The sequence below is a fragment of the Anabas testudineus genome, chromosome 3 (assembly GCF_900324465.2).
Source record: "Anabas testudineus chromosome 3, fAnaTes1.2, whole genome shotgun sequence".
In the NCBI taxonomy this organism is placed as follows: domain Eukaryota; kingdom Metazoa; phylum Chordata; class Actinopteri; order Anabantiformes; family Anabantidae; genus Anabas; species Anabas testudineus.
In genome coordinates, this window is record NC_046612.1 from 20959374 (window position 1) to 20987282 (window position 27909).

Below are 27909 nucleotides of genomic sequence, written 5' to 3' on the forward strand. Positions count from 1 at the left end.
ATGCATGACATCATTACGCTCCCTGACAGCTATTGGACAGTTGATTCGTTCTGAAGCGCTGATTGGCTTCTCACTGGGCCTGTACAAACGTTCCACTCTATGGGGTTTTCCCACGGATGGCATAGTTAGGTTGAGGCGAGCGTCCAGGGCAGACGGTCTCTGGTCTGGGATCAGGTTCACAGTGGTATTAAGATATTTACTGAAATAATGAAATAAAAGAAACAACACTTAATTAGAAAACAAAATACCATCTCTTCTCTACATATTTTTATTTCTGTTGAAAAAACTGATATGTAGTATTATAAGCATGTTGCTGATATAATTATGCAAAGGTATATAGTATTAAAAGCATATAAGTGATCAAAATGGGGGATATGTCGTGGAGTAAAAGTACAAAGTAGCTGCAAAATGGGTAACCACTTGAGTCAAATCATTCACTTTCCACAACTGATTACAGGCAACTTATTTTTATTTGAGGCATGCTCGCTTTTAGGCACAAACATGTATGTACAGTGTTATTATTAATAGTAGCAGTAGTAACAGTGTGTGGTAGTGGTGGTGTGCAGTGTGGTGGTGAGATGACACCACATCATATACCACCACCTACACCTATAAGAAAAATGTAGCATATGAGCCAGTCTCTGTTTTCAAGGGACTCGTTGGGCAAAATGATATTCAGATAAATCTCAAAGTGACATTTAGATCTTCTAAGCCAAAAATATGAAATACTCTTTAGAAAACACATTTCATTTTTTACATTTAATAAAAAATACAGAAAATAATAAATTAAAACAGCCCCCGTCCTAGAACTATACACACTCAAAACAAAATCAGAAGATCAGTCTTGATTCACGTTGCGTCATCTCCTCTACCTCCTCCAAGCTGAGGTCATTGTTTCTCAACCTGCAGTGTAAGAGGAAAAAACAAAATCAGTCAATGACAATAAACGGCCCGTTTGGAAAGGGAGAGGAAGTCTGAAGACTAAATAACATTCTATTCTGGTCAAAATACGATACAGTGTCAACATCAACAGTTTCTGTTGGCACTGAAACTAGCGGTGTGGTCTTGCAATGCTCCAATTCAGGATGCAAACAACCACTAAGCATATGTACCATATAACAGTGGAAACCTTTGGGTTTGGGTTTGTCCCAGTGTACTTCACGTACCATACTGATTTCATATGAGTATTGTGTTGTAGGGCTTGAATCAGATGTTCCACCCCTGCTCTGGTTATGCAGTTCTCTGTCAACCTTAAACAGGAAATGAGAGGGTGGAGAAATTTAAGTGTAACTTCACAATGACTAGTGAAATGTCAGATCAGCCATTTGGCTACAAGTGTCATGTGCTTTGTCATTATAGGCACAGGTTGTCTTACCAAAGCCCTTCCAGTGACGTGCTGTTCTTGATAATGTTAGCAAGGGCGCATGCTCCTGTACTCCCCACACCATTACCTACCAGGCTGCCATCAAATAAAACATGTTGATTTTTATTAAGTTTTATACTGGACATTAATAATATTAATAAGACATCAAAACTATAAAGTAAAGCATATGGAATTATGCAGTAAGCAAATCATGTTTTAAGTTATTAGTTTAAGTTAAGAACCAGTTTAATATAATTACTTTATTGTTTTTGTGAATACGTTTGAAGGGTGAGGATTTAAAGATCTTCGTGTCTATAAGTAATCATGTGCTGTCATTTCGTTTTTGGTTAGCTGAAAAGCTCTCACCACAATATGGATTACCACTGTTATTTACTGCATACCAGCACTATCTCAGCAGACGTATAATCTCAAACATTAGAGGAAGGTAAGAAATTCCAATGAATTATTGACAAGCCACACATGATAACTGAAAACTATTCCAGGTGATTACCTCATGAAGCAGGTTAAGAAGTGGCATACAACAGGCATACAAGGCACAACATGATACTCTATGTGTTCTTTTACAGTTTTGACGTCCATACCATAAGTCTTTGATGTTGAAGATAAAAGAAACAAAAACATGTAGGAATTGATTGGTTGATTGATTGGTTGATTTATGAGTGATATATACCCAAGTACAAAGACCTAAAGCAAATATTACCTAAGCCACACCAGAGTTTGGCTGTTCTCTAAAGCACTGGCCAGGGCTCGTGCTCCTTCATCACCTATTTTATTTCCCCAAAGCCTGTGAATGGAAAAAAAAAGAGAGACTGCTAAATGCAAATCCATCACCAGTAATTAGCATAGAGTGTCAACAGGAAAATGTTTACCCTAAATACTGCAGTGAATGGTTGAATTTCAGTCCCTCTGCCAACTGCTTTGCTCCTTCTGCTGTTATATGATTGTTGCCCAGCCTGAAGGACAAAAAAGAGAGCTTCATTTGCTATTGCGTCTACACTACATAGACTTAGTTATTAACACACTACCAAATTAGTGGCACTGCTGATGACTGCTGAAAATACTCCATGGGCAGACCTGATAGAAAGGAAGTCTTGCTTGGTCTTCAAAAGATGAGCAAAGTGCTGTGTGCAAGCATCAGTTAGCTTGTTGTTGAAGAGCCTGGAGAGAAACAAAATGATGATGCAAGGTCATTTATCATCAGAAGTCATCCATGTGTAACTTTGCAGTAGGATTAATAATCATCTTGAAAGTACTTACGCTACTTTCTGGAAGTTTTCACACTGGATACCTTTAGCGATTAGTTTGCTGATGCCTTCATCTGTGATATTGTTATTTCTCAGGCTGAAAATAGAGAACAGTTGAGCTTTATTTATTGTCTTGCCTTACAGTAAATACAATAAAAAATAATAAACTACACAATTTGAGATTTTCAGACTTACTATATGGAATTACAAATGTGCAGGCATGGAAGAAGCTGCTCTACACCAACATCCCCAACAAAGTTGTTGTCCAGTTGGAGGCCTATAGGGTTCCTTAAATGCTGGAGCACATAGGATAGTGCAGTGCACTCTACAGGACCAATGTTACAGTATGTTAGTTTCAGGTGGTCCACCTCTAGTTTGCTCATAGCATCTTTAGCTATTCTGCTCTCTTGCATCTCATAGATGCATTTAATAAGCCAAACAAAGCCTGGCATTGCATGCATGCTCTTCTTCTCCCCCTCTACAGGTTGAGGGATGGACTTAAAGTGTTTCTGCATGCCTTTGGACAGGCATTTCACCACCTGTCTCACTTTCCTTTCTATCAAAAGACTCGGGCAGCAATGTAGCAAAAGACTGCGATGGCGCTGGGACAGAAGTCCAGACACAAAGGTGGCTGTGAGTTGCAAATTTGGTGTTTCAGCAGCTGTAGCCCCCCAGTCTACAGTTTTCACTTGTAGGTTAGTGGAAGTCAAGCAAACCCCAAAGCAAGTGCTGCTCTGATCTGTCCCTTTCATGTCCTGCGTCTCAAAGAGCTTAGGGATAGTCGAACGGTCAATGTTACTTGTTAAGATGACATAGAAAGCAGCAAAGAAACATTGCATAGTCACATGAAGGAATTCGTAGTGATTACTGTGTGTGGAGGACATGTCTTTGCTTTGTATGAGAAAACCCATGCTGATATCATTTTCAGAGACACCACATGCCTCCAGGTCTGCTCTAGAGAAGAGGTAACAGGTGGTTCCTATCCCCTGAAAGGCAAGCTGTCCAAGGTGCAAGACTGTTTCTATGTGCTCCTGTAGCCAAATCTGTGCCCCGTTCCTCTGCAGGGGCCTTTGGTGTTGTGAAAAGTGCTGTAAAATCATCAGGTAAACATCTGTGATGGTCTGTGGACTGCCTTCTCCACAACCCAACAGTTCCATATGGCACTGCGAGACAATCCAGCAGAGGACTGGACTATGACACAGCCCAAGTAAAGCTGTGTTTGCCTGTAGGGACCCCAAAATCTTAGCTGCCACAGTCGGGTCAGTGTGATGCTTCCTCACAAAACAATCAATCCCAGTTGGGGAAAATCCTTTAAGAAGGACTTCTTTGCAAAGGTGTTTCTTCAGCAAAGGTCCCACTGCTTCTGGGCGACTAGTGACCACTTTCCGCACCCCCTTCATTAGAGAACCCTGGATTAAGTTGAACAGTAGTACATGAACAGGTGCACGCTGGGTGGGGCAGCAGAGTCTGTGCTCATCTGAAAAGCTCTGCTTGAGTTCATCCAGGCCGTCAAAAGTGAAGAGGATGAGATGTGGGTGGTCCAGGATGAACTGGAAAATCTCTTCCTGCTCCCTGTCTGGCCAGCAGCTGTGCTGAAACAGCAACTCTTGGACAGACAGTTCCCTTTGCTCTGAGTTAAGCCTGCGACAGCTGAAGGAGAACAGGAGGAGAAAGTCCTGGAGGACTGCCCTCCGAGCCCAAAGCAAGTGCAGCCTCTGGAGTAGAGTGCTCTTCCCGCTTCCTGCCTGCCCAGATACTAGTACTGTGTCAGCATCCTTGTTCACTGTACCCACAGTGCTAACTATGTCCTCCAACACCAAAGGCCCATTGATGTCAGGACAGTCGTGAGCTAATTCCAGCTGGCCTTCAGTGTAGATGTCATCCAGAGGCATATTGCTGGTCCCTCCATAAGTGCTGAGAAAGCATGACTGGGCAGACAGGGAACTGCTCAGCTTCTTCTGATACTTGAGTAACTCTGAGGCAGAAAATGGACACATAAGAAAAAATGCAAAATGATGCACACGGTATACACAGTAAATGTGACATGCTGACAAGTTGTTTTCTCACATTTATAAATGAGGCATTTCTAATTTTGGAGTTCCACCACCACCGTATTTTCTAATTAAAATGTAAAAATATTGTATGTTTCACAGGGAGAACATAATCACATAGACCGTAGCTTATATACGCAAGAGTTTTCATCATGGTTATGACAGTGACATACCTTTGGGAGGAGTCACTGTCTCCTGGTTTACTGGGGATTCCTGCTTTTGCTGAACATACGTTAGTACCACCCTGGCTGCTGCTTCCCCTTTTGATCTGACGTGGTTAAGTAGACACCTTGCCTGATTGACATGTAAGTGGCAATTTTATAAGAGGAAATATTGTAGTTGAGCATATGGGATTAGTTTGACATTAAGCAAAAAAGAAAGATATTTCCAGTACCTGCTGAGAGGGGGTGTGTATAGGTAGCTGCACTTCATCACAGTCTCCTGACGTAAAGTGTCCTGACACAACCAGTGCTTCTAGGGTACCATCGATGCAGCCTTGTAGCTTGTTCACAAGGCTTGGCCTTCGAGTCAGAAGAGTCTGAGTAGATGTGCACCGAGATTCTTCTTTTTCTTTTATTTTTGAGCAGCATCCTGAAAAGGAGAGGCCGCTTCCCTGCCCTTCAGGCAAGACCTGTTTGAGAGCAGCGAGGAAGAGCCCACAAGTACCCACACCCTTTATATAAATCAGGTCTAGCAACTGCCTGGCACTAGCATACAGTGCTCTTCCTGGCACCTGTATGTTCTGATAGTCCTCCCATGTGAGATCCCCCTGTGCCAGCAGTATATCAAGAACCCTTTCCAGATGTTCAGCTGACCCGCTGCTGCATAGTGCATGCAGTATCTCTGCCCGCTGTTTCATCACAAGCTCCTGAGCAAACATGCTTTCTGCTTGACAGCATCCATATTCAGATGCAGACCATGTTAACTTCTGCCGTTTCCAGTTTCACAACCTGTCACAGAAAACACCCACATGTCATCATGTTACTACTAGTCCCCAAAAATGTTTTTCAACCACATGCTGATACTCAACTCTGCATCAGAATCCACTCAGTATCTTCAGGAACACCACTGCTTTATGTTGTTGATTTATCCACCGTCATTTTTGTGTACATAGTATAACGCACTCATTTAAAACACGTACAAACGAACAGGAATAAACAGTAGCTTCAACTGAAAGGCATGTAAGACACAGTAAGGTCATCGTAATAAAACATTACTCACTTTAGAGTCTCCCTAACAGTCTTCCCTCCATCTGTAATTTTGCCAGACTCACTGCACTGCATTAGACGTGCCTCTTCCTCATTCCACACTTGAAAGCATAACTTGTTCTTTTACCAAGCCCCTCCTGTAAAACTGGAAAACAAATCCCTCCTCCAAATGAGTATGAAACATCAGCACCAACTGAACTTGCCATACACTCTCTGTGGTAATACTTGCTTAAAAAGAAGCGGTTAGGTATTCACAAGAAATACCAGCAGGAATCCACCAAAGGGGAAACCTACAGGTCCGTGTTGGCAGTTCCGCAGTAGCTGTAATGTGGTCATGCAACCACTTGATGGAACTATTGCAACTATTACCAATCTGGTTTATTCCAGAGTCTGAGACTTTTTTATGTCTTTTCCTTTTCAGACATTTCTGTAGTCCCCTTTTTTGTCACATTTCATTTAACGTGTCTGTGGCTGACTTTCTTTTCATCATCCTATCCACACCCACAATCCTCTAATTCTGCACTACATACAGTTAGTTGCACACGATTTCATTAGAAATCCTTTGATCACTAGCTTTCATGAGTGGGTCTTGTTTTCTGGAGAATAATCAGACACTGTGATAATCATGCATGTAGTATGGTTATAATAGTAATGATATAGCTGCTGTGAAACTGCAGCCCAGACAACACGCTGTGTATCTGATGTAAACCTCAAAATGGGCACATAGAACACACCCATGGAAGATTTTTATATGGTGACACCATTTTGATGTCACAATAAAGCGCAAGTGCAAGAATGGGTTTTTGGACTGTGAGATGATTCATCAATACTGTTATTATAGCTCCCTCCTGAGTACCATGATTGGTTTATTTTGTTTCTTCACTGTTCCCTGTAGGGGGAAATCCTCAAACACACAAATGCAGGTGTAATGAAAGACAGGCTTGAATAAAACTTCCTCTTCTTGTCTAAAGGAAAAAAAGGAAGTTTGGAAACCACCAAGGGGAGTGCAATGCAGAGTACATCCTACATGAAACTCTAAGGTGGAGATCTATCAGCCAAATCACAGCAGGGAGTCCCCACAAGTTTGGATGGCTATAAAAGAGAGTAGGAAATTGTCAATAAAAAAAAAAAAAAAAAAAAGTTACGAGGGAGTATTTTTATCCATATTTTTAACACCTTGTGTCAAAGCAGGGAAAATATGTGGCTCCAACTTCATGTATTCAAGTGACAGATTTGGCTAGTGAAGAACACCAAAGAAGGGAAAAAAAGATATATACTCTTGGGAAGTTTTAGCTGTGTGTTTTATTCCATTTGCAAAACCGTATTGGTTTTGCAGCATTTGGCTGAATCTGAGCAGAGACTGTGGCCCTATACAATTCAGAATACAGCCTGACCACCTCCACCATGTTTGTCACATGATGTGGTTGCTTTGGATCATGAGCTCATACAGGTTCAAGTTAATCTTGGTTTCATCAGTCCAGAGAATCTGTATTTACATTCATAAGGCTTTATGCTGTTGCTCAGCTGCCATTTAATTTCTTTACCCACATATTCAGAAAATATCACTTGCACATGACAACAAGACAACCAACACATATTATCAGTCAAGAGCAGGTTTTCAAATATTTTAACACAATATAAAGTACAAATGCTCCGATTTGTATTGGTGAATAATTTACCATGTATCCCAGCGTAAAAGTGAGGGAACATAATCCACATTCAAGTCCAAGTCTTGAAAAAAAGTGAATTTCCACCTTGGTGGTCTGCAAACTGGATGATGAGTTAGTAACATGGGTGTGTGCTGCGCCTTTTTGTGTTTTGATGGCAGCACTACATCTGGCCAAGAGAAAGCAGTTGAAAGTTAGCCTCCAACACTAACACATATATCAAATAATAAAATTAAATTAAATAAAGTAAAACAGAGAAAATTATATATTGAAAGGCTATGACTATGGAGAATGCGTTTTGACACAGGCTGTGTCACACGTTTTAAAAATGTGAATCCATCCTTTAAATAACAGAAATAATAATCTAGGTTTTCCTCATTAATAACGAAGATGGGCAGAAAGTACCAGTTAAAGGTGAATTACGCCATTTCATCAAATAATTAATGGAAAAATGACTTGTAAGAATATCACTGTATTGTACAGCAATTATGTAGCAATGGAGAAATTCAGGCGTCAAGTTGACCCACACATTTGAAGGAATAGTGTATAATTAGAAAAGGAGGGAGAAGCGTTCATCTGAGAAAGTGGATGGCATCTCGTTTAGAGATAACTGGCTAAGGGGCACATGTGCGTGACCATGTGTTCATGGGTGTGTGTGTCAATCAGGATTTAATTGACAGGAAGATTAAAGCTCACATCTGAGATCCCCCTTATTTCAGGAGCAGCCAAGTTGAAGGAGTCTAGTCTCCAGCGTCTGCCCAAGGTTTGGGGTGCTGCGCTCAAGGTTAGCGCGGGCACCCCGCTGAGTGTGCGCTGTCTGAGATGGGTCCTACTTGTTGGACATTCATTATCAAACTCTGCTTGCTCCTTTCATCTGCAGCTCTCTGCAGCACTCAGCGTAAACTACAGAGGCACCTTGCAGCTTGACATCTCTCCATTCACTCTGTACCTTAAACAGCATGCTGCCACATCAAAGAGCTGCGGCTGCCTTTGATGTTACAAAAAGAAAGAGCTCCAATGATCTGCTAAAAACCAATGCAACTTTCTGGAGCCTTGTTTTATTCATTTGCTATCTCTAGAAGTCTGGACTAAGTCTCTAGAAGTCCAGACAACAGATTTGGAATGGGAAAAGTTGAACGATGCCCTTTCCAAAGTGAAGTGAACGAAACGCAGGTGAGAAGAGCTCCGCTTTATAACGTTGTCGCGGGGTTGTTGTTTCCATCATTATACTTCCTATAGGGAGCATCATATCTTACAACGTTAAAGGGGAAGTATTCTCATTTCATTCTTTTAGGACCTTTGCTTTCAGAAGATGTCAAATCTCATCAGAACAGTACATTTAGTCGTAGTGAACAGAATTATGAAAGAATCTCAACTGGAAACAGTTGCGGATGAGTCCTGTGGTAGACCATTAAGTTGAAGATCATAAAAATACACAAAACTCAATTTACACAGTGGCCCACTACTTGCCGTGCAAAGTGGACGACTACCGTACTGGCTCGAGACATTTAGTAGAAGTGGCCGCTTGCTATTGCTCAACTCTTGCTTTTTTTTTTTTTTTTTTTTTTACAGACAGACTTCTTATTACAGAGCATGAGGACAGTGGAAGAACTGTGCATGAACACTAAAATAATAGACCAACAGATGAATGACTTCCAACCCCAGGCCTCGGACACCACAGGATCAGAGCTGAACAAAGCCGTTTCTCTCTCCAGTACCAGCTTGGTGATTATGGAGTGACTTTAATCCTGCTAATTATGATTTCATCAGATGTAACAAAGGAAATGTCGACAGTGAAAAATGACATTTAATGCAAATGGCTACTAGGTCAGACACACTGAACTTTAGCACTTTGTCAGCTTGTTTCCTAATTGAATGAACTTGACAATAATTGAAGTGTTTTATTTTTGCCCCTCTTTCCACACATAAAAGACTGCCATGACAATTAGCTTTAATTCTCTCTTTTCCCTCTTGCTTTTCATGCTGTTGAGTAGGCAGGGACCAGCATATTCCAATCATTTGCATTATCCAAAGCGAATCTGCTTTGAAGTTCTGAGATTCTGTAAGAAAAAGGATCCACTTATCCCACATGAAAAAATGTTCAAAGCTCATAAATTCACTGGAACAGATGTACATTATCATTGGTTTTGCCCCCCCCCCCCCCCCCACCCCCCCTTGCTCCTGTATTGGTAATAGACTACCTCATGTCCTTCTCATCCCGTAGCGTTTAGCATCTTGCCTTTACAGCAGCTAGCACCCTGCTGTGCCAATCCACACTTCAAAGCACGCTGCCTATCTACTGGAAACAAAGCACACAGAACATATTATGGCAACCTCTCATTTCCCCATATTTAAGTCAGTATCGTTGCTTTTTTTTTTTTTTTTTTTTTTTTGCCAGTGGCAACACAGAGATATGGGTTTATTTCGACCCCAAAAGACTGCACCCTTTAACCCCTGTTTCCCAACAAGCCAAACACAGCACGGTGCGCATGAACAGGGAAGTTTTATCACATTATAGTCCTGCATAATGTTGAATGCTCCAGTTCCTGAGCTGTTCACAGCTTTGAAAGTGGAAAGGCAGACACGTGGATACTATTCCCTTAAACTCACATTAAACTAAATGTAAAAATAAAATGTAGTCTTTGCTTTACTAAAAGTAATGCACATGATCCTGCTGTGTCAAACCCCAGTTGTTAAACATCTATAATTACACTCCACTGTTTCATAATAGAAATGAATGTCCTCCTGGGCACTGGCAGTGTTATTAGAGTAAGTGAATGAATATTTTCAGATTGTAGCCTTAAATACCTCTGTGCTGTTCAGCACTGAGAGAGCATTACTCCCGCTGCACTCACTGCTGCTGTTTATATTCTGCATTATAATGCACACGGCTCTCTGGAGGATCATTCTCTCAGTAATTGCTCACTGTAATTACAGTGGGTATAATGATCATCCATAAATGAACATGTATCGTTGGTTCAGAAAACAACCAGATAAACTGGTGACCCTCCGAGCAGATGAAATAGAACGTAATGGGCACGTGCTACACCCCTTACTTCTTTACCTGACATACCGACTGTACAGTATGCACAGTCCCAAGCCAGAGCAGCAGACTCAGGCGTACAGATGGGGGAAGGACACCGTCTCCAGTGCCGTCGTTTCAAAAGGCGTGAATGCATTATCCAACCGTTACCCTGCTCTGCAGAAGAAAATCTCCATGAACACCAAGGGTATTATGAACATATGTGAAGAGCTGAAAGAAGTAAAGATCAAAGTCTGAGTAAAAAAAAAAAAAATGAAGAAAATGTCCAAAAAAAAAGCCTCATGTCAGGCTACAGAGAGGAGAGGATGCAGGAGGATACAGTAAAAAATGGCCCCTTCAGCTATACGGTTTTTGAGACTTGCACTGAAGATGCAAGGAAAGTTTCTGAACTCTGAACGCTTTTTGTTTTTTTTGTTTTTTTTTCAAAGATCACTCCAAAGGACAAAGACGATCATGTTGGATTAAGCGCATCATCTGCATTTCACGCATCAAAACACTGTGTCACCAGTTCACTGTGAACACAGCCAGTTTCCTGTGATTCCTAAAGACAGCTATCATTTGATCTTAGTTTAAGGTTAATAGTTGATTCCTGGGCTTGTGTGACTGTAATCACCTTAACAGTTGTGATCAGCTGTCATGCCTCATGCCACTCATTAGTTATGGCAAATATAGCAAAGTAGTTTTGTAAAGAGCGAGTACGGTAAGTATCTATGTGTGTGTGCAGACTGCTTTCATGTGCTGTCCTTGCATTACTTCTCTTTCTAAAGAGGCAATGCTAACAAAAACCTTTGGGCAACAGGCAACAGGGCAGAAAGAGAGAAACTTTAAGAGTTAGTTAAGGGCGGCGAATATTTTATAAATAAAAAAAAGTAATACAGTTTTGCAGTAGCTACTGTGTCTCACTTTATATCTCAAAGTGTCTCAAAGAGACATTTCTTCATTGTTTGTAATTTGTATGCAACCAATGATACCAGGCTAGGATTATACTTACTCTTATGTCTTTGAAATTGAAAAGTCTCCAGGATAAGCACAAGTAAGCCTGTTTCATCACAGGAGGTGACTTAAAAAGTGTGTCTGATGCCTATAAATAGACGTATTAAAAATAACAGTAGAGAGTGGCTTTGTTTAAACCCTAACAGAAAAATAAAGATAAATATAATAATAAAATAATTAAGGTTGAAAACATGTGAAGATGGGACTTTAAAAGTAACCCCTAACTTTACACCTCTGATTCAAGCGGTGAATGCTTTCAATAGCTGAGATGTGTAAAGCGGTGAGTAATAATAACCTGGTAAGCTGCGTTAAGATCGAAACCATTTGTGAAGATGATACAAGTTCTGCGGGTTACACTGCCTTGCTTACACAAATAGCCGTGTTCGTGAGACGAGGGCGTATCGCATTGCCAAGAGGCGGACTCTCTGTGGTTGCACCGACCAGAGATAAGCTGCTAAGCTGCAGATGAAAGTGTGCGTGTGCATGTAAAGAGCGTGGCGTGGTGAGCAGCTGCGGTCAGCCAGATTTGTGAGCCCTCTGTGACACCACGGTTAAGATACACTGGAAAGGAGCTTTGCTTCTCTACACACACACACGCACAAACACACACATCCCCCCTTCACATCAGTCCAGCTTACTTTTTAGAAATTAAAGATGAAAACATGGGACGCGTTTTCAAAAATAGTCCAGGCCCTGTTTCAAACAAATCCAGTGGCTTGTTGTTTTGATCCCGAAAGCCCCAGGTGAACTTAAGTTGGAACAGTTGCTTATGGGAAAGCAGAGGTTTGTGTGGGAATTCAGCATAGGTGCAAATATGGTTTATGGATGTCTGTATCCATTTTTTTTCTTGTGATCTGTGGATGAGACGGCAACGGTGCAGCAGAGGAGATTTCAGTGCATACATGTGTAAGACATGGAAGTTTAATAGCCCATGAGTGGTGTTGACTAAAGAAGCAAACGTACTAATAAGGGCCAAGTCTGTTTGCTTGGCATTAAGGTTGAGACTAACTCTGTCCAGTGGTAATAAAATCCACCTACCAGCTCCTCTACACCTCCCTAATTATATCTAGTTTATCAGCATGAATCGACATTAGTGGTTTCACAGGGGTGGATGGTTGCAGGGAAACCTCATGGTGACAAAGTCACACTAAAAGGTTCACATGACATTTATGAATGCAATGAAATGCAAATGACTTAGCAGAAGCAGATGGCTTCCTAATATGTATTTTAAGGCAGGGTAGCAATATGTTTTATTGTCCATGCGGCAAAGCTGCACACTCATAAGCACACTGCCAGTGACGAACTAAATGAAATGACTCCAGAAGTCAGTCCGTTTATAAGGAACAGGTTCATACTTTTAATAAAAGGGTAATTTCCCTTGGCACAGATCTGCTATCAAATAAATAAGGAAATTAATCAAATACAATCTATATGAACTAAACAAAGTCATGAAAAACATTAGGAGGGAGCAGAAAAGGGGAAAACAGCTATTGTAGTGCTAAACAAATTTCTTTTGCAACAAACTTTGAGTAAAAAGTGTGTCTGAGTGTCGAGATAGAAACAGCATGTGTTAGACAGTTATTACTACCTGCTCCACAAGATTGGTATTATGAATATTGTATTAGCAGGACTAACTGACAATATGCAAGTGAAATACAGTCTTTTAATTATAAATAAGCCATATATTTATTCTACATGATGCCGGTTTATCCATTCTGCAGTCCATTATATACACCTGATTTTTAAAAAATATTGTTACATGGATATTACTGGTGCAATACATACTGCATTAACATGGAGAAAAGGCTTTGAGTATTGGCAATACAAAGGACAAAAGAAGAGAAGATGGTGTATCTGGAGCAGTTTGCATGACATATGATTTCTTTTGTTCCAAAATGAAGCATCCATCATTTGAAATATAAAGTAACACTCACTCTCACATAATAACGTGGCAAACAAAATAAAATAGACACAACTGTGGCAGATTTAGAAAGAGAGGTGACAAAGTGGCTGCTGACAAGATAACTAAATGACACCGGTAGGTTGGAGAATGAGGTTTCCCCCTCTAAGAACGTTGGTGACAAAAATAAATAAATAAAAACTGCTTTCTCAACCCTGAACAAATACCAACAATTTTTTGTGGCCTTGAGCAAAGTAATGGAGCAGTTGCTTCAGTGACTCTGCTCCGTTGTCAAAAGGTATGAAAGTGTGAGTTCATGCATTTGTATGAATGTGAAGCAGGATTTTAAAAAAGGAGTTATGTGTGTTCAGAAAAATTCTTTCAACCTGGCCGTAGGTTAATTCCTTCAGAAGCCCTGGCTCACCATGTCGAATCGGACCACCCTGTGCGACTAGCAGGCGCTTTCTTGCTGCACATTAACACACCCAGATGACCATATCCACACTACTTCTTTTTGGTGCACCATACACTGGTATCAGCACTGTTTCAGGTGAAGTAAAAGCTTTGAAAAAAAAGGAGTCACAGTGTTACGAGGGGGGGGACCAGCAGCATGAACGTGTTGTCCAGGAAAAGTGGTGTGATCAGGGAAAGCTGAGGTATGGAGCGCAGCTGTGATCCCCCTCTGGGAAGTATGGCATTTTCCCCACCAGGTCCCGTGAGACGACCCGTCTGACTGGTGCCTTCTCTAAAGGACGGCCTGCAGCTGTGAGGACACTGCAGGCCTGAGAACAAGACTGGCATACACTGAATTCTTGCTCATCACAAACACCACATACAAACACTTGTATAGACTATCACTATCAAATATGTGGGGTGCAGTTTGAGCATGAAGCCTAATGATATTGTCTCACTGAAATCACCTCTATTCTTTATGTATGAGGCCGCCTTAGAGCAAGGCACTTAAACTCTCATTGTTCCAAAGGTCAGACGACTGGCTCTGTTATGAGCATCAAATGACAACAATGTGTGCCAACCAAGAACATCAGTAGAATGTTTTATTTCTCATGTTGGTGCCATCAACATCTGTGCGTTTATGGCAGCACCCATAGAGCATCACAGGATAGGTGGAACAGACAGTCCCCGGTGCTGGCAGGAGAGCATAAGTGGTGAGTTATGGGTCTAATGGAGACTGCGGGCCGGGCCCAGTGTTATCCAGCACCAGAGGAATGAGACAGCTGAAAGAGCCGTCGCCCCACCACACCACAAACAGAGCCTTGTTGGCTGAGCACTGAGGCCACATGGCGGCATGGTGAAAGACCTGCTGACAGCTGGGGGACAGGAAGATGCCATGGAAACCGAGAGAGCGGCCACGTGACCCCGGGCCAGACAGAAAGAGTTGGCCCACAGAGCTGCTACTAGCTAGGTGATGTGCTAGCCTCAAAGTCTAATTTCAAACAGAAAATCATGTTGCTCCATGGTGTGCATATCTGTAACTACCTGGAGCAGGGAAGTGGTGAAAAATGATATACACATTCAGCAAAACCCCCCCTGTATAAATAACTAAAAGTTCTTTAAAGGTCAAACTCTACTAAAGCGTTTACTAGACTACCAAGAGCATTAACTGGCTGAATGTAACAGGGTTTCAATTTATGCAAAATATGCCGAAAGGCTGGAGCCACTACTTTAAAGTCAAGATCCCACCATCTCTTGTTTTGTTCTCCAAGTATATCATGGGACTGAGGACATGTGATTCAATGATTCTAGTCAATTTTGGACAAAAAAAAAAAAGAAAAAAAAAAGTGGGGCAGAGAGAGATCTTTTGGTACAAACACTGCCAAAGACAAGCTTTACAATTTCTGTATTTAAAAGAGTAAAGGATGAAGATATTTCTTATGCTCCATCTTCATGCAGACTCCACATGCTGGTAATTTATATGAACAGCCATTAAGTTACAGCAAAGCTCGTATGAGTGATGTGCTTCGATGTGTGTTCAAAACTACATCCACGTGTATTAGGATGATTCAGCAGTATTCTTTTAGTCTATAAAAACTTGTATTTTGTGATCTGGGGTGAAGTCGCTGACACAGTTACAGAGTGTGTGAAACTGAAACAGTAATACATTTGTACACATCAGTTGTATAGTCAAAATGAGGCTCCTAGTGGTCTTATAAAATGTGGCTGTAAAGGAAAACAAACATAAAAGCTTGAGATAATGAATACAAAGATATCACATTATCAATGAAGCTTATAAAATTCATAACAATATACTTTATGTACAGTTAATTAATATTATGAAGGAGCACTGAAGACTGCAGATTGTGATAATTTCTCCCCTTTTTAAAACTAAAAGGTTTTAACGTAATTAGAAAATAGCCTCTGAATGCTTAGTCAAACTCACTATTACAACAACAATTAGGATTAAATTAGAGGTAGCAGCGGATTTGGGTTCTTTTTTTTTTTTACTTTATAAGGTTTCATCTTTTACCTTCCCATTTTTTTGTACGGTGTATTGTGTGCTTAGATCAGAATCTTCATTTTCATCTTCAAATATCTGCCTGACAGCTTTAAATACTCACGCACCCACGAGCGCACTCAAAGTGGTTTTCAATACACCAGTGTCGTGACACTCTCACACACAAGTGCGTGCGTGCGTACACACACACACACACACACACACACACACACACACACACACACACACACAGTCTTGCTCCACTCATACAGTCATACAACCTTTCATACAAAGACACACACACTTGCTATGCCCATACAGTTACACAACGTTTATACACACACATATATATACACACACCATGCCCTGCTCTTCTACTACCTACATATTCCTTCATATATTTTCATCTTTACATCACAGTCTTTCCTCCTTGAGTTCTCCTGTTCCTTAAAAACCTTTTGGCTTTGTGGTCTGGGTGGGTTGTGGTGCTGGTTTGGAGCCATACAGTTCAGCAGGTAGTGGGATACAGGGCAAAGGGGGAGGACCTGCCCAGCTGTCCATGCGTCCACCCCATTGTGATCCTCAGTTCTAGCCATACCGTGGCCCTGCATTGTTATCCTGCTGCATACCCAAACTTCTACATGTCTGACCAACATCTTTATAACACTGGTTAATAATGCCTCAGCACTCAACTGCCCCTCTCATGATCCCCCCCATGTCCTCCTGATGTCCTGTGTCCTCCACAAAGCCCCCGCAGGGCTGCACTGCACAGCGTTTGAGGAGGACGCTCACTGCAGTCACTTGACTGCGGGCCTTGCTGGGTTCTGTGGGGCTGTAAGAGTGCTGAGTTGTCCCTGCTGGGGTAGAAATTCAGGATTGATAAAAGTGGTGATAGTGGTGATGGTGTTCATGGTGGTGGTGATGCTCATGCCGCTGCACCACCTGTGCCAGCCCCCCCTCATAAAGCAGCATGCTGGGGAGGTCCCTCACCTGCTCCTTTTCAACCACTGGTCCTGTAGCTGCCAGAGAGCCTAAGGCACGGTAGCCCTGGCTCTCTTTGGATCGCTGCTTGTGCTTGCGGTAGGGGGCTGTGGACTGATGAGGGGCGGTCTGACTTGGTAGGGCTGGGGGAGGAGGTACACCTCGGCTCCTCATTACCCTGCCACTGATCTGTGCAGGAGGTGTGCGACTGTGGGTCTTCGGAGAACGGAGGGCATGTTTCCCTGAGTCTTGGCCTCGCGGCCGGGCAGGGTGGAGGCAGTCCGGAGCAACTGTGTCCACAACAGTCTGCAAGCGACGGTGGTGAACATGGGAGTGGCCATTTTCTGGTTCATGTGATCGAGAACGCGTCTGGTTGGATGATCGCGTCTGAGGCTCTGCCTTTGCAGGCTCTGTGGCAGGAGCTGTGAGTGAGAGGAGACAGGGTATTTATTCTAACTGGGAAGCATCAACAACACATTTCCAAGTTGTAGAGAAACAAAGAGTCAATGTTTTATTATTTACATTTATTACATGGGCACTCCAAGTCAAGCAAACTGTTGTGCCAACAGTTCAATAACAACAATACACAAAAAAATGATAAGATTATGGCAGCTTCACTTATTATTTCATGATAACCCCGACACAATGTGACACAGAGCATATCCCTGTTAGCACCTTCCTAACAAAACCAACATTAAAGTAATCACATGTCATCACTACACATCAGATCAAGGCTGCTGCTTATTGGACCTAATATTTCACTTCACTACAGACTGTTCTGTTGATGGGTTTTGGCCTTGAACACTTGATGTATTGTGCTTGCTTGAGCCCAGATGTTTGTACTGGCAAGGAGCTCGGTGGGCTGGTAGTTCCACCTAATGGCTCCAATCAGGTGCCACAGTAATGAAGGCCCCTGGAAACAGCTTCAAAAGGCCATGGTGTGTCTCCCTCCCCTCTCCCCTTCTACACCCCTGGCCCTGGTCCACTAACCGGCTCCGAAGCGGGATGTGTAGTTTTCTATGCCTGCCAGGTCCAAGTAGTGGTTCCTGCGTTCCAGGTTCTCATCCACACAGTGGCGCTGGCAGCCCGGCTGGGTGTGGTGGTCACTGTGGTGGCGCCTGTGGACACAAGCAGCACCTCTCATTAGGCAGCAGTTTGGGCCAGTGAGGTTCAATATGGTAGTGTTTGGACAAAGTACAACAAGTGTTCCTTGTGATCAGGCAGAGGCAGAGTAATTGTCAGAGAAGTGAGATTGTGACTGGAAAATCACAGTTTTAAATCTCAGCCTCTGGAAGTATTTGAACTGTGCAGAAAGAGAGCCGACTCTCGTCGCCACTGCTAACTCCTCCCTTGTACAGTGGATATAAATTTGGGTGAAACTAATTAAAGAGTCGAGGACTGTTGCAGATGTGTGAAATCAGGCTAAAACAGCCACTGCCCCTCATAACGTTGGATGAGAAAACGTTTCAGTTTTAAAAAGCAGATGTCAAAATCTGTGCTATAATAAGAACAATGGTATAATTATTTTGATGAACTTCATATTCCTCTTCTCAGAGAGGCCACGAGCTTAAACAATAGAGAGTGAAGCGCATGTGTAGGGTGCGGGGTTATATTACCTTAAGAGTGCTCGTGTCTTCTTGTCTGCACTCTTGGGGTCTTCTATGCACTTGTCATTTTTCTCTCTGGGGTGGGATATGTCTGTGTATGTGTGAAAGACAGGAGGCTACTATCAAAGAGAGCTACACAAGGAGCCACACACAAACGCGCGCACACACAAACACACACATGACAACAGTCACACAAGCCTTAGAAGAAAGCAACCTTTGTTTTGGGGTTTTACTTTGAAGATCTATAGAAAGGGAAAAACAACAATGCTTCATTTATTCTATTTTCAACTTGCAGCCTCTTATAAGGCATGAAATGAAATAAAAAACCCTCAGACTTCAGAAATAGTTTATTAAGAACGCGAGATCTGATGCAGTTTGAAATTAGCATGAAGGCAACCTCCTTTCTCTTTTGACGGATATTTATAGCTGAAACAATAGGACTCAAACACACAGGAATATATACTTTTTTGAGATATTCTTTCCTGACTACTTGTTTACCAAGTCGTCAGTGAGAAAAGTTAAGTTGAACGTAGCTATATTTTCCCAGCAGCTCTGAGAAGGGGGGAGAAAGAGAAGAGTGGAATAAAGGGAACTTTTCAGATAAGAAAAATGGCAGTGGTTATCAAAAGGACTCGGCACATCTCTTAAGGTTTCTTTCAGGGTATTTGAAGGCGCTGAGGGAGGGGGCCCTCTCTTGGCTCTGTCACTCTCCCCATCATTAAAAATGAACCCCATTGAGCGCGAGAGATGGAGCGACGCTTAGACTGCAAGGAACAAAGCTCTAACAGGCCTGAAGCAGCTGCCTTACTGAATGACAACAAATACATCCCTGGCTGTGCTGACAGCAGGCAACATACGGGGAACCCCAAAATGCCCTCTCTTCTGCATCGCCCCCTCCCACTTTGTTAATGTAAGCCTTACCTGCCACACCCTGCGTACAACTCCTCCACCGCTGGCTGGAGTCGGGAGCCACTGAGAGCTTGACCCGCAATGTCTTGCTGCTGCTGGGAGAATGGTTGACAGAGGCGTCCACGACTTCGTAGATGGTATGCAGCAGGCTGGTGATATCCTGCAAGACAGAGGTTATAGGAATGTGTTTAATTAGCCCTGTTGGATAGACAAGTTCCAGTCATCACTTAATCACAAAGTATAACTAATGTTAAACGTTGCGATTGCAGATTCTCTGTAATGTTGAAAGGAAAAGGAGTCTATTCTTATCACTACATAGTTTAAACTCAATATTCTGTAGCTTTGTGCATGTATTACAAATGTCATGTTAGCTAGGAATTTAAAGGAGTCACTCAGACAACACACTGATGTCAGCTGGTTTAGTTCAGCTCTCCAAGTGAAACAAAAAGAGACCATATAAAGACAAGTTATACATTTGTGAAAGAAACATCTTGGTAGAAGCAGAAGAGGGTGACTGAGATGTCAGATGTTAGTCACGTTACACCTGGGATCTCTATTTTATTCCTCACTGTATCTGAACAACAAAGTTACTGACCTAAGTTGGACAGTTTAATTTGTACAAGTCTGCTGTCTCCTGGGTCTGTTAAGACTGTTTTTGTGCACCATACTGAGATAACTCCTGTTGGGTGTGTGCTGGATCTTTTCATAGCAAACCAAATTCTAACTGTCCTTACATATTTCACCTGCTATAGACATGCAACGATTTGACTCTTGTAGGTTTAAGATCTCATTAGTGTTTTCCAGTTAACACAAATTCACTATAACAGCTTCTCTAACAAAGCTGCTGAGAATTAGGCCTGTACCACACAAACACTTCAGTAACATGGTTTTGAATCACTATCCCACTATGACTCATAAGAGAAAAGACTATTAAGAATTCTTCAGGGAGCAGTTCCACATACTGGTTTCACAGATGAACTGTAAAAAATATATTAAATAAAATAAAAGCTTCCTGTGTCATTTTTGGTTTCCTTTTTCGTTTTTATTTGAGTTGAGGGTTAAAAAAAGAAAAGAATTGGAGAAGAAAGGTTTCCTCTCCCCCTCCAAGCCGCCGCCTGGCGTCTCATGAGCCGCGGAGCCACAGGCAAGACCAAAAAAACTGCACAGGCAACCACACAGAGGACAGCTTCAGTCTCTTTGCACCGTTTCAAGTTATTCTCAAAAAACACGGGCCTTTCTGGATGTTCTTTCAGATCTGTACCAGGCAGACGAAAGCCACGAGGTACCTAGCAGGAGCTGAAACACACAGACACTGCTGGGTTTGGTTCTTACTGTAGGAGTAAGATTGGGTTACAAACTTGTAAATTCAAGTTTCTTTTCGGGTGTGGTGATACCGAAAAAAAGTTTCCAGACAAAGATGGGATGGTAATGACCAGTGACCAGTAAATTTCTTTGTGGAATTCACTGAAAAGAATATTTATTTCAGACAAAACTCAGGGAATCGACTAAATGAATACTAATATGCTCCATATGAAAATGACTGAATGACTTACTGTTGGGATGAACGTTTCCAATAAAATTCAAACAATTCAAACTAAATCTATGTCTGTTGATTTGGTAGATGCATTTATCATGCGTTTAGTTTTCTGTAGCTTCATCAAAGTCTGAGAACAGATGATTATTACCTCTCTGGTGACTTTGCCACTGTTGTCAAAGTCGTACAGGGTGAAGGTCCACTCCTGCCGGTTATCTTCCTCCACAGACACAGCGCACTCCAACTCCTGAAACAGCACAGCATTGAACCATCAATATTATCCAGTGTGTATGTGAGTGTCTATTTGTGTATGTCCTGCCCCAGTTTCATCCACAGGGAAACTAATAAACGTCCTGTTTGCTGTTGACACTCACTTCAAACTGGAGCTGTTTCTGTGGCCCTGTGGGAGATTGGCTGTCCCTCTCCTGCATCTTCTCCTCCACACAGCAGCTGTCTGTCTTCTCCGGGGGTAAAGCCACTGCAGCAACACACATACACACCACACATATAAAGATAAAAGAGAGAGCCTGAGGATGAAAACGTTGGGTGCAGTCATAACCTGAGGATATATCGTCGCCTTCAAGTATTCCTTGTAAGCTCCTATTTCCGAGCCCAGCAATGGCAATTAATAAGTGTCACATTCAAGTGCTGCTGAATGGAAATAAATCTAGATAGTCAAAGTCATTGATTTTGTTACATTTTATTTTTGCATTAATGTAAACATATTTATTAGTACTGCAATAATAAAGCAGCACAAGCAATGTACCCTAAGTAATGTATAACAATCATAATGTTGCAAGTACAAACCAAAACTCTTCATTTAGTCAAGTCAGCTGCAGGATTGAGGTACACCAACAGTTCAGTAAAATCCTTTAATGTGATGCCAGTTCCAGTCTGACTCTAACTCTTCAACTGTGACAGCACTAACACTTCAGTGGCAGAAGCTTTTCCATTAGTGATACAAACTGTAATAGTTTTTAACCCCTGCTACAGTATATACTGCATATCCCAGTGGATTTACACCAAGACCAATGTCCAACCAAGACACTGAATGATGTAACATGCCTTGAACATGATAGAATATTAGGAGGCATTCAAACATAAATTGTGAAGCTGATACAGCATGTGAATATCAAAAGGCCTATAGGAGGCCCCTGAGTGCATGGCTCACTGCAGCAGAGCTCATCATTTTATGGAATAATATTCACTGTACATTACCATGCACATGCAGAGTACAGAGAGACAGTCCTCAGGGACTATTAATCTGTTATAGGCACGTCTCCAGTTAAACTGACAGTAAGTCCCATCAGATGTAGAGTCTGACATTTCAGACAACACAGAAGCCAGTCAGTGATAGGTTCACAGTACTACACTTTACAACACCGATTTTGCTAGACGGGTTTCATACTGAGAATGTTTTTGTATTTTAACAGCATCCACGACAATGCTGATGAATTCATAACAGTGTAATACAAGTCTTCATTCATCTGGATATCTGAGCTCACAGTTAATGGTAGTGTATGTTCAGATAATGTAAGGTGACCCATCCTAGTGGACAATTCTAACAGGACAGTGACTGTCTGCTCCAGTGTTTCAATTTCAGTGTTGGATGTTAGCCCAGACCTGACTGGATCACTGGATATTTCTCTCTGCTTTGAAACTGAGGATTTATACGAGGCAAATGACTGCAGATACACACAACATGGTATTAGGATTTGGGAGATGTACATATTGGCTCCTTTGCAAGTTTCTGAAATACAGTTATCTCTTGCTATATAGATGTTTATGTGTTTTTCAACAACTGTATGTTTCACCTCTGGTCATTTAACTTTGCTTAAGCATTAACCCCCCCCTCCATTCAATCACAGCCCAGCAGGCAGTGCACACACCAAACAAACCCTACACAGACCACACCCCTTTGTTTCCCCTGCCCATCCTCCTCTCTCCTCCCAGTACACTTTGAAGTTCCATTCTCAAACCTTTTGGAAGAGGATCAGACCGGCTGTAAAACAGAATCACTAATTAATTAAGCCAAGTCAAATCTGAAACACTGTTTGTTTGCTCGCCAACAGAGCAGACACAACAGCCCAATTTCTTTCCTCCTGATCCAAAGCAGATCAAAGCAGACCTGTCTCATCCCTGGGTAGGGGAAAATGCCAGAAATGAAAGGCATCATCCCAGGGAGCTTTTACTAACTTTTTGGAGAGGAGCAGCATTTGGGGTCCCGCTGTTTGATCATCTGAGGTGCTCAAAGGGAACATTGTGTGCAGGGGCAAATCTGTTCCGTAGCAGGCTCAATATGGTGGTGAGATGCTTATCTCCGAGCTAATGAAATGCCAGGAGGAGTAACAGTAATCTGCTATCACCCTCCTCCCCTCCGACCCCTCCCCTTACCACCACAGACATAAACCAGCTCTTTATGAGAGAAGCTGCCGCCAGGAGATTGGCTGCACATCAGATCTGAGGGGCAAGACGAGGGCAGACTAGGTTGGCACCCTCCTTGCCAAACTTGTTCCAGCAGCCTTGCTGCACACACGACCACGCATACACTCATACGAACACACAAACACAAGTGCTGGCAGGTTGGGAAAGCTGCCACACACTGTGAGCAATCACACCCAGCTTAGCTAGGCTACTGTATTACACATAACTGGTCCTGTCCCTCCTGATACATTCTGACAGCTCTGTGCTGGGTGCTAAGGTGATTCTGGGATGGACAGTATGAGATGGTTTTTATCATGAAAGTAACTTTTCTCATCCTTCAAAAGCCACCACTGACGGGATAGTCACAAACAGGGCAGTTAATAATCCAGTACTCAATGACCAACATTACTACTACACATAAACATGTAATATACATACATGTGCTGCTGAAAGAATCACTTCAGAAAACTTTACTCTTGTTAACAAAAAGCTAAAATAGCTTAATAAAAATACCCTGTGGGCTTCTTGCATGCTTGCAGTACCGATGTTAAGTATCCTAAAAACACTTTCATCACTGAGCCTTTCTTCCCTCCTTTGCAATTTGTGCCTGCAAGTTCTTTTTTTAATCCCCACAAAACTTTCTTTGGAAGCACTTCCTTAAACCCAGAGGAAAGAAGGCTTTCATGTACATTGGATGTTTTATCATCTCTTGTCTCTTTTCTCTCCCATAATCATAGTCACAATCAGCTTTACTGGCCTAGTATGTTTGTCCATACAAAGAATTCTGACTTTTCACTGCTCTTAATGCAGTTCATGCAGGGGATGTAACAAATTCCTCACAGCTGTCTTTATATTGGCCTTACTGTGTCTGAGAAAGTACAAAATAGATTGCTGCAAGACCATGAAGACAATTTATTACAAGTTAAAATGAATAACTGTAATTAATTGTTTTCATTAGAGGGCATTAACAAAGAAACTACAAATCAAACATTTGACAAATTCTTAGGAAGACAAAATAACTTAACTTAACTTAACTTGTCCAAGAGCCTGATATAGCCTGACATGATTTTCAAAGGTCTGAAGCGTGAAAAATTCCACTAGTATGAAACAAAAACTTGTTGATTAAATCAAATGAAGGATCTAGACCTCTGCCTGTTAATCATAGAAAATGAACAGAGCAGCATAATTTTAATTAGAAACATCTGTCTTGAAGGCACAGACTCAGATTCAACCCAATGACTAAAACTCATTTCATTTCAGTTTATCAGTGATGTTATCTCTTGCTTCTCTAATTTGTCTGCTTTGAGGAAGATGAAATACAATGACATGCTTTCAAAAAATTTGGCGTTGGTCTCATTTAACTCTCAGCCTGCACCTCACGTCCAATCCTGATTTTAAATGGAAGGGAGAGACTTTCTCCTCCTGGAGCTCTTAATCCAGGATCACATCACACTGGGAAAGCAACATGGAAGAATGGAGGCACTTTGCAGAGCACAACTGGGGCGAACGATGGATGAGAGACAGAAGAGGTGGAGAGGCAGGAGGGACGGTAAAGGGGGCTTCATCAGCACATTGTTGGGGCTTAGAGAACGGATGTGGAGCATAAGGGAAAGGATGAACGACTGTGAAAAGGAATCATGCAGGTACCTGCAGGCTGATTTTAAACAGTAGGATTCAAATCAAACACTAAACACAACTTCAATTCACCAGAAAGGGGAACAAAACAGTAAAATGCTGCTGTAGCCTTTGACGATGATGAAGAAGAGCAGGGGACCTACCTTCTAAACGATAGTGTTCTTCACCAATCCCCTCAGCACATGCTTCATCCATAGAGTCCTGTAGAGGAAAACAGAGAAAAACAAGACACATATATCAAGTCACATAGAGGAGAAGTATCATATTTTTGTCACATAAAAACAAACATCTTTAACGGAGCAAATCCACAGCACAGCTTTCCAACGCAGAGTGACGTGCCCAAATGAAAATTACAATGTTTCTATAGCTATATATGAGCAATGTTTGACAACTGTGTGCTGAGCTTACACAGAGGCGGAAAGTTTAAGAGGAGAGTAATTGCAGGACTGAAACGAGAGTGGCAGTAAGAATTCAGACTCTGAAAGAAGTAGCGAAATCCTGGTTGCCAGTCCTGCAGGGACTTCTGAGAAAGAGGGTTGGTAGTAGGACTACTTTGCGACAGACTATCATTGGAGCGATACATTCAGAGTTTGGCATTCTGTATAGGTTGTTTTTATCCCGGACCATTTTCACCCGGGCCCCCACTCCTGGAAGCTCTTCTGTTAGTGCATACCACAGAAACTGGGGAAAGATGTGATCACAGGCTACACTGTGGAGAGGCCTGGCTCAGGTATCCATGTGACATTACAGTCCTCTGGCCCATAAAATCATTACTAACAAGCTGACAAACACATGTACATGTACACATTTACACATACATAAACACAAAGAAACACCTCTGGTCTCTTTTCAAAGTTTTCCACTGTTCACAAACTACTGCAAAAATCTTTTCAGTCAGTCATAAAAAACTAGTTTGCATATCTCTGGTTAGACAAAACATATTAATGGCAAACGTATCATAGGTGATCATTAACTTTAATAATTAATAATTAACTTCCCTGAATGTAAGTGTAAGAACTTACCTGTTAATTATATATGCTAGTGTGCTCATAAATTTCCTTAGCATTCTGTGTGTATGTACAAAGCTGTGATGGTGTGAGAAGGGGGGGGAGAAGGTGGCCTCAGGTAGAGAATACAGCTAACCACAGGACAATCTAGCTGGCTGTTAGACTGATACTGCAAAGCACAGACCTGTGACAAACTTCTGTGCGTGAACACTTCCAGTTTATAGAAAGCTAGAATCTGCAGTCCCAGCTAGTACAAGCAGTCAAGCTCACACAAATTAGTCTCCTGTTTACTGCTGGTTGTTTCAGATATAAAGGAAGCCTTATTTGAAACAGCTGTTAAACGTTAGTCACTGACCATCACCATTAGCAGAGACTGCAATCCTCTGGTTTTTGTATGTTTGCATTGCATAATTCTTAGATAAAGCCAATCTAAATTGAATTTTTAAATTCCTCTGTTACCACATTGTCCTACAAGAAAACAAAATCACTACACAAAAAAAAAAAATATCCATAATTTTCTAATTCTGTGTGTATTTTCATTTTTTGATGAATGATCCAAAATTATTAAGGAAAATGGGGTCGAGGAATGTGCTAATTTGCTGTTTATTAGTATGCTGTGGTTACCCTTATCTGCTCAGAGTTATAATATCCCATGCTTATTTTTTCTTCTTTGCATACAAACACACACACACACATACACATACACTTTACTGTTAACTGTTAATTAGTCAAACTAACCTGTTCTAATACAGTCTCTATAGAACATCTTTAGAAAGACTGCCCAATGAATGTATTTACATGCACTAAAGGAACCACAGAAAAAAAGCACCTGGCTGTTGTTGAACTGTGAATATATGCAGATGAGTAATAATAGTTTTCCTCCTTGGACACTGTATTTTGGAGGCATGGCTCACAGATTTTACCTGTATACTAACGGGCATTGCTGCTTCCACTCTGATACTCTTTTGGCCTCCACATGCACTCTTGTAAAAAGCCAAATACCAGTTACCAGTTACCAGTTACCAGTTACCAGTTACGCGGCAGAGGAATCAGCAATGACACTAACAACTTTTGGTTAGCTTGGCTAGCTGGCTTTGGCAGTGATTGATCAGATTGTCCTGGGTACATGAGTAATGGTTTAGGATTTCTAAAAATAACAAGTGTTTGCTTCCACATTTCCTGCTTTCCCACAAGCAAATTGGTCACAGGAACAATGAAGACATTTTCTTGTTCAGACCAAGCAAAGAGAGGTTATAATGATAGCAGTGCACTGTTCTGGTTCCACAGTTCACACTATTTGTTGCAGTAATTTGCAACAAATAGTTTGTTCCTTTCCTCCTGGCTTGATCTCCTTTATCTATGAGTCATAGCATGAATTAATGAAAACAGAGTAAAATTCGATTTTCAGTATAGAAAAGTCCACATGGAAGACTAAATATCTTTCAGCAGCAGTATAGACATCTTACACAGATTCACTTTATCACATACTAAAGAAGTATTTACAGATGCAGTAGTAACACTACGTAGTAGTAGTAGTAGTAGTAATAACAGTGTAATAACTGCATGTTAATCTTGATCAACAAGAAAGCAAGTCTGTTCAGTTTGTTCAGCCACACTGAAGCCACTCCTCTCAATCTGACTTGAAATGTAATAAAAACTATGCTGATGATGGTAATCCCTCTCTAAACTGATTTCTTCAGTTGAGTAAAGTGGAGGCTCAACTGATGCAACATTTACAAATAGTTGAAGCTGTGAGTGGTCAAGGCTGTCAATGAGAAAACTGTGTCTATTAGTTTCAAGCATATATGGTGTGTGTACAGATGACTGTAGTAACTGCTGTATATCTCTGTAACACGGTGTTATCGATCTC

At 41.6% G+C, this 27909-nt stretch overlaps 2 protein-coding genes across 4 annotated transcripts in view; both read right to left on the reverse strand.

Moving 5' to 3' along the window:
• Positions 1-88: 88 nt before the first annotated feature.
• Positions 89-6194, reverse strand: nod2 (nucleotide-binding oligomerization domain containing 2). 3 transcript variants are annotated; one of them, XM_026379001.1, is made up of 11 exons: positions 5074-6194; positions 4853-4973; positions 2824-4603; positions 2642-2725; positions 2459-2542; positions 2254-2337; positions 2085-2168; positions 1376-1459; positions 1167-1250; positions 820-903; positions 89-199 (listed from the first exon to the last, which is right to left on the reverse strand). In XM_026379001.1, the coding sequence occupies exons 1-10, from the start codon at positions 5557-5559 to the stop codon at positions 831-833; spliced, it is 2964 nt and encodes a 987-aa protein (XP_026234786.1). In that variant the 5' UTR covers positions 5560-6194; the 3' UTR covers positions 89-199; positions 820-830. The 3 variants fall into 3 exon arrangements, with proteins under 3 accessions (XP_026234786.1, XP_026234783.1, XP_026234785.1); XM_026378998.1 differs by lacking the exon at positions 89-199 and having other exon boundaries at positions 309-903; positions 5074-5629; positions 5901-6194; XM_026379000.1 differs by lacking the exon at positions 89-199 and having other exon boundaries at positions 309-903; positions 5074-5629; positions 5710-6194.
• Positions 6195-12923: 6729 nt separating this feature from the next.
• nkd1 (NKD inhibitor of WNT signaling pathway 1) overlaps positions 12924-27909 on the reverse strand; it is a 28596-nt gene continuing 13610 nt past the window's right edge. The window contains exons 4-10 of the mRNA XM_026378586.1: positions 25176-25233; positions 21348-21451; positions 21125-21220; positions 19452-19599; positions 18540-18621; positions 17914-18041; positions 12924-17345 (exon numbers count right to left, since the gene is read on the reverse strand). Coding sequence (XP_026234371.1) covers positions 16813-17345; positions 17914-18041; positions 18540-18621; positions 19452-19599; positions 21125-21220; positions 21348-21451; positions 25176-25233 — 1149 coding nt within the window. The 3' untranslated portion in view covers positions 12924-16812. The remainder of the gene's footprint in view (positions 17346-17913; positions 18042-18539; positions 18622-19451; positions 19600-21124; positions 21221-21347; positions 21452-25175; positions 25234-27909) is intronic.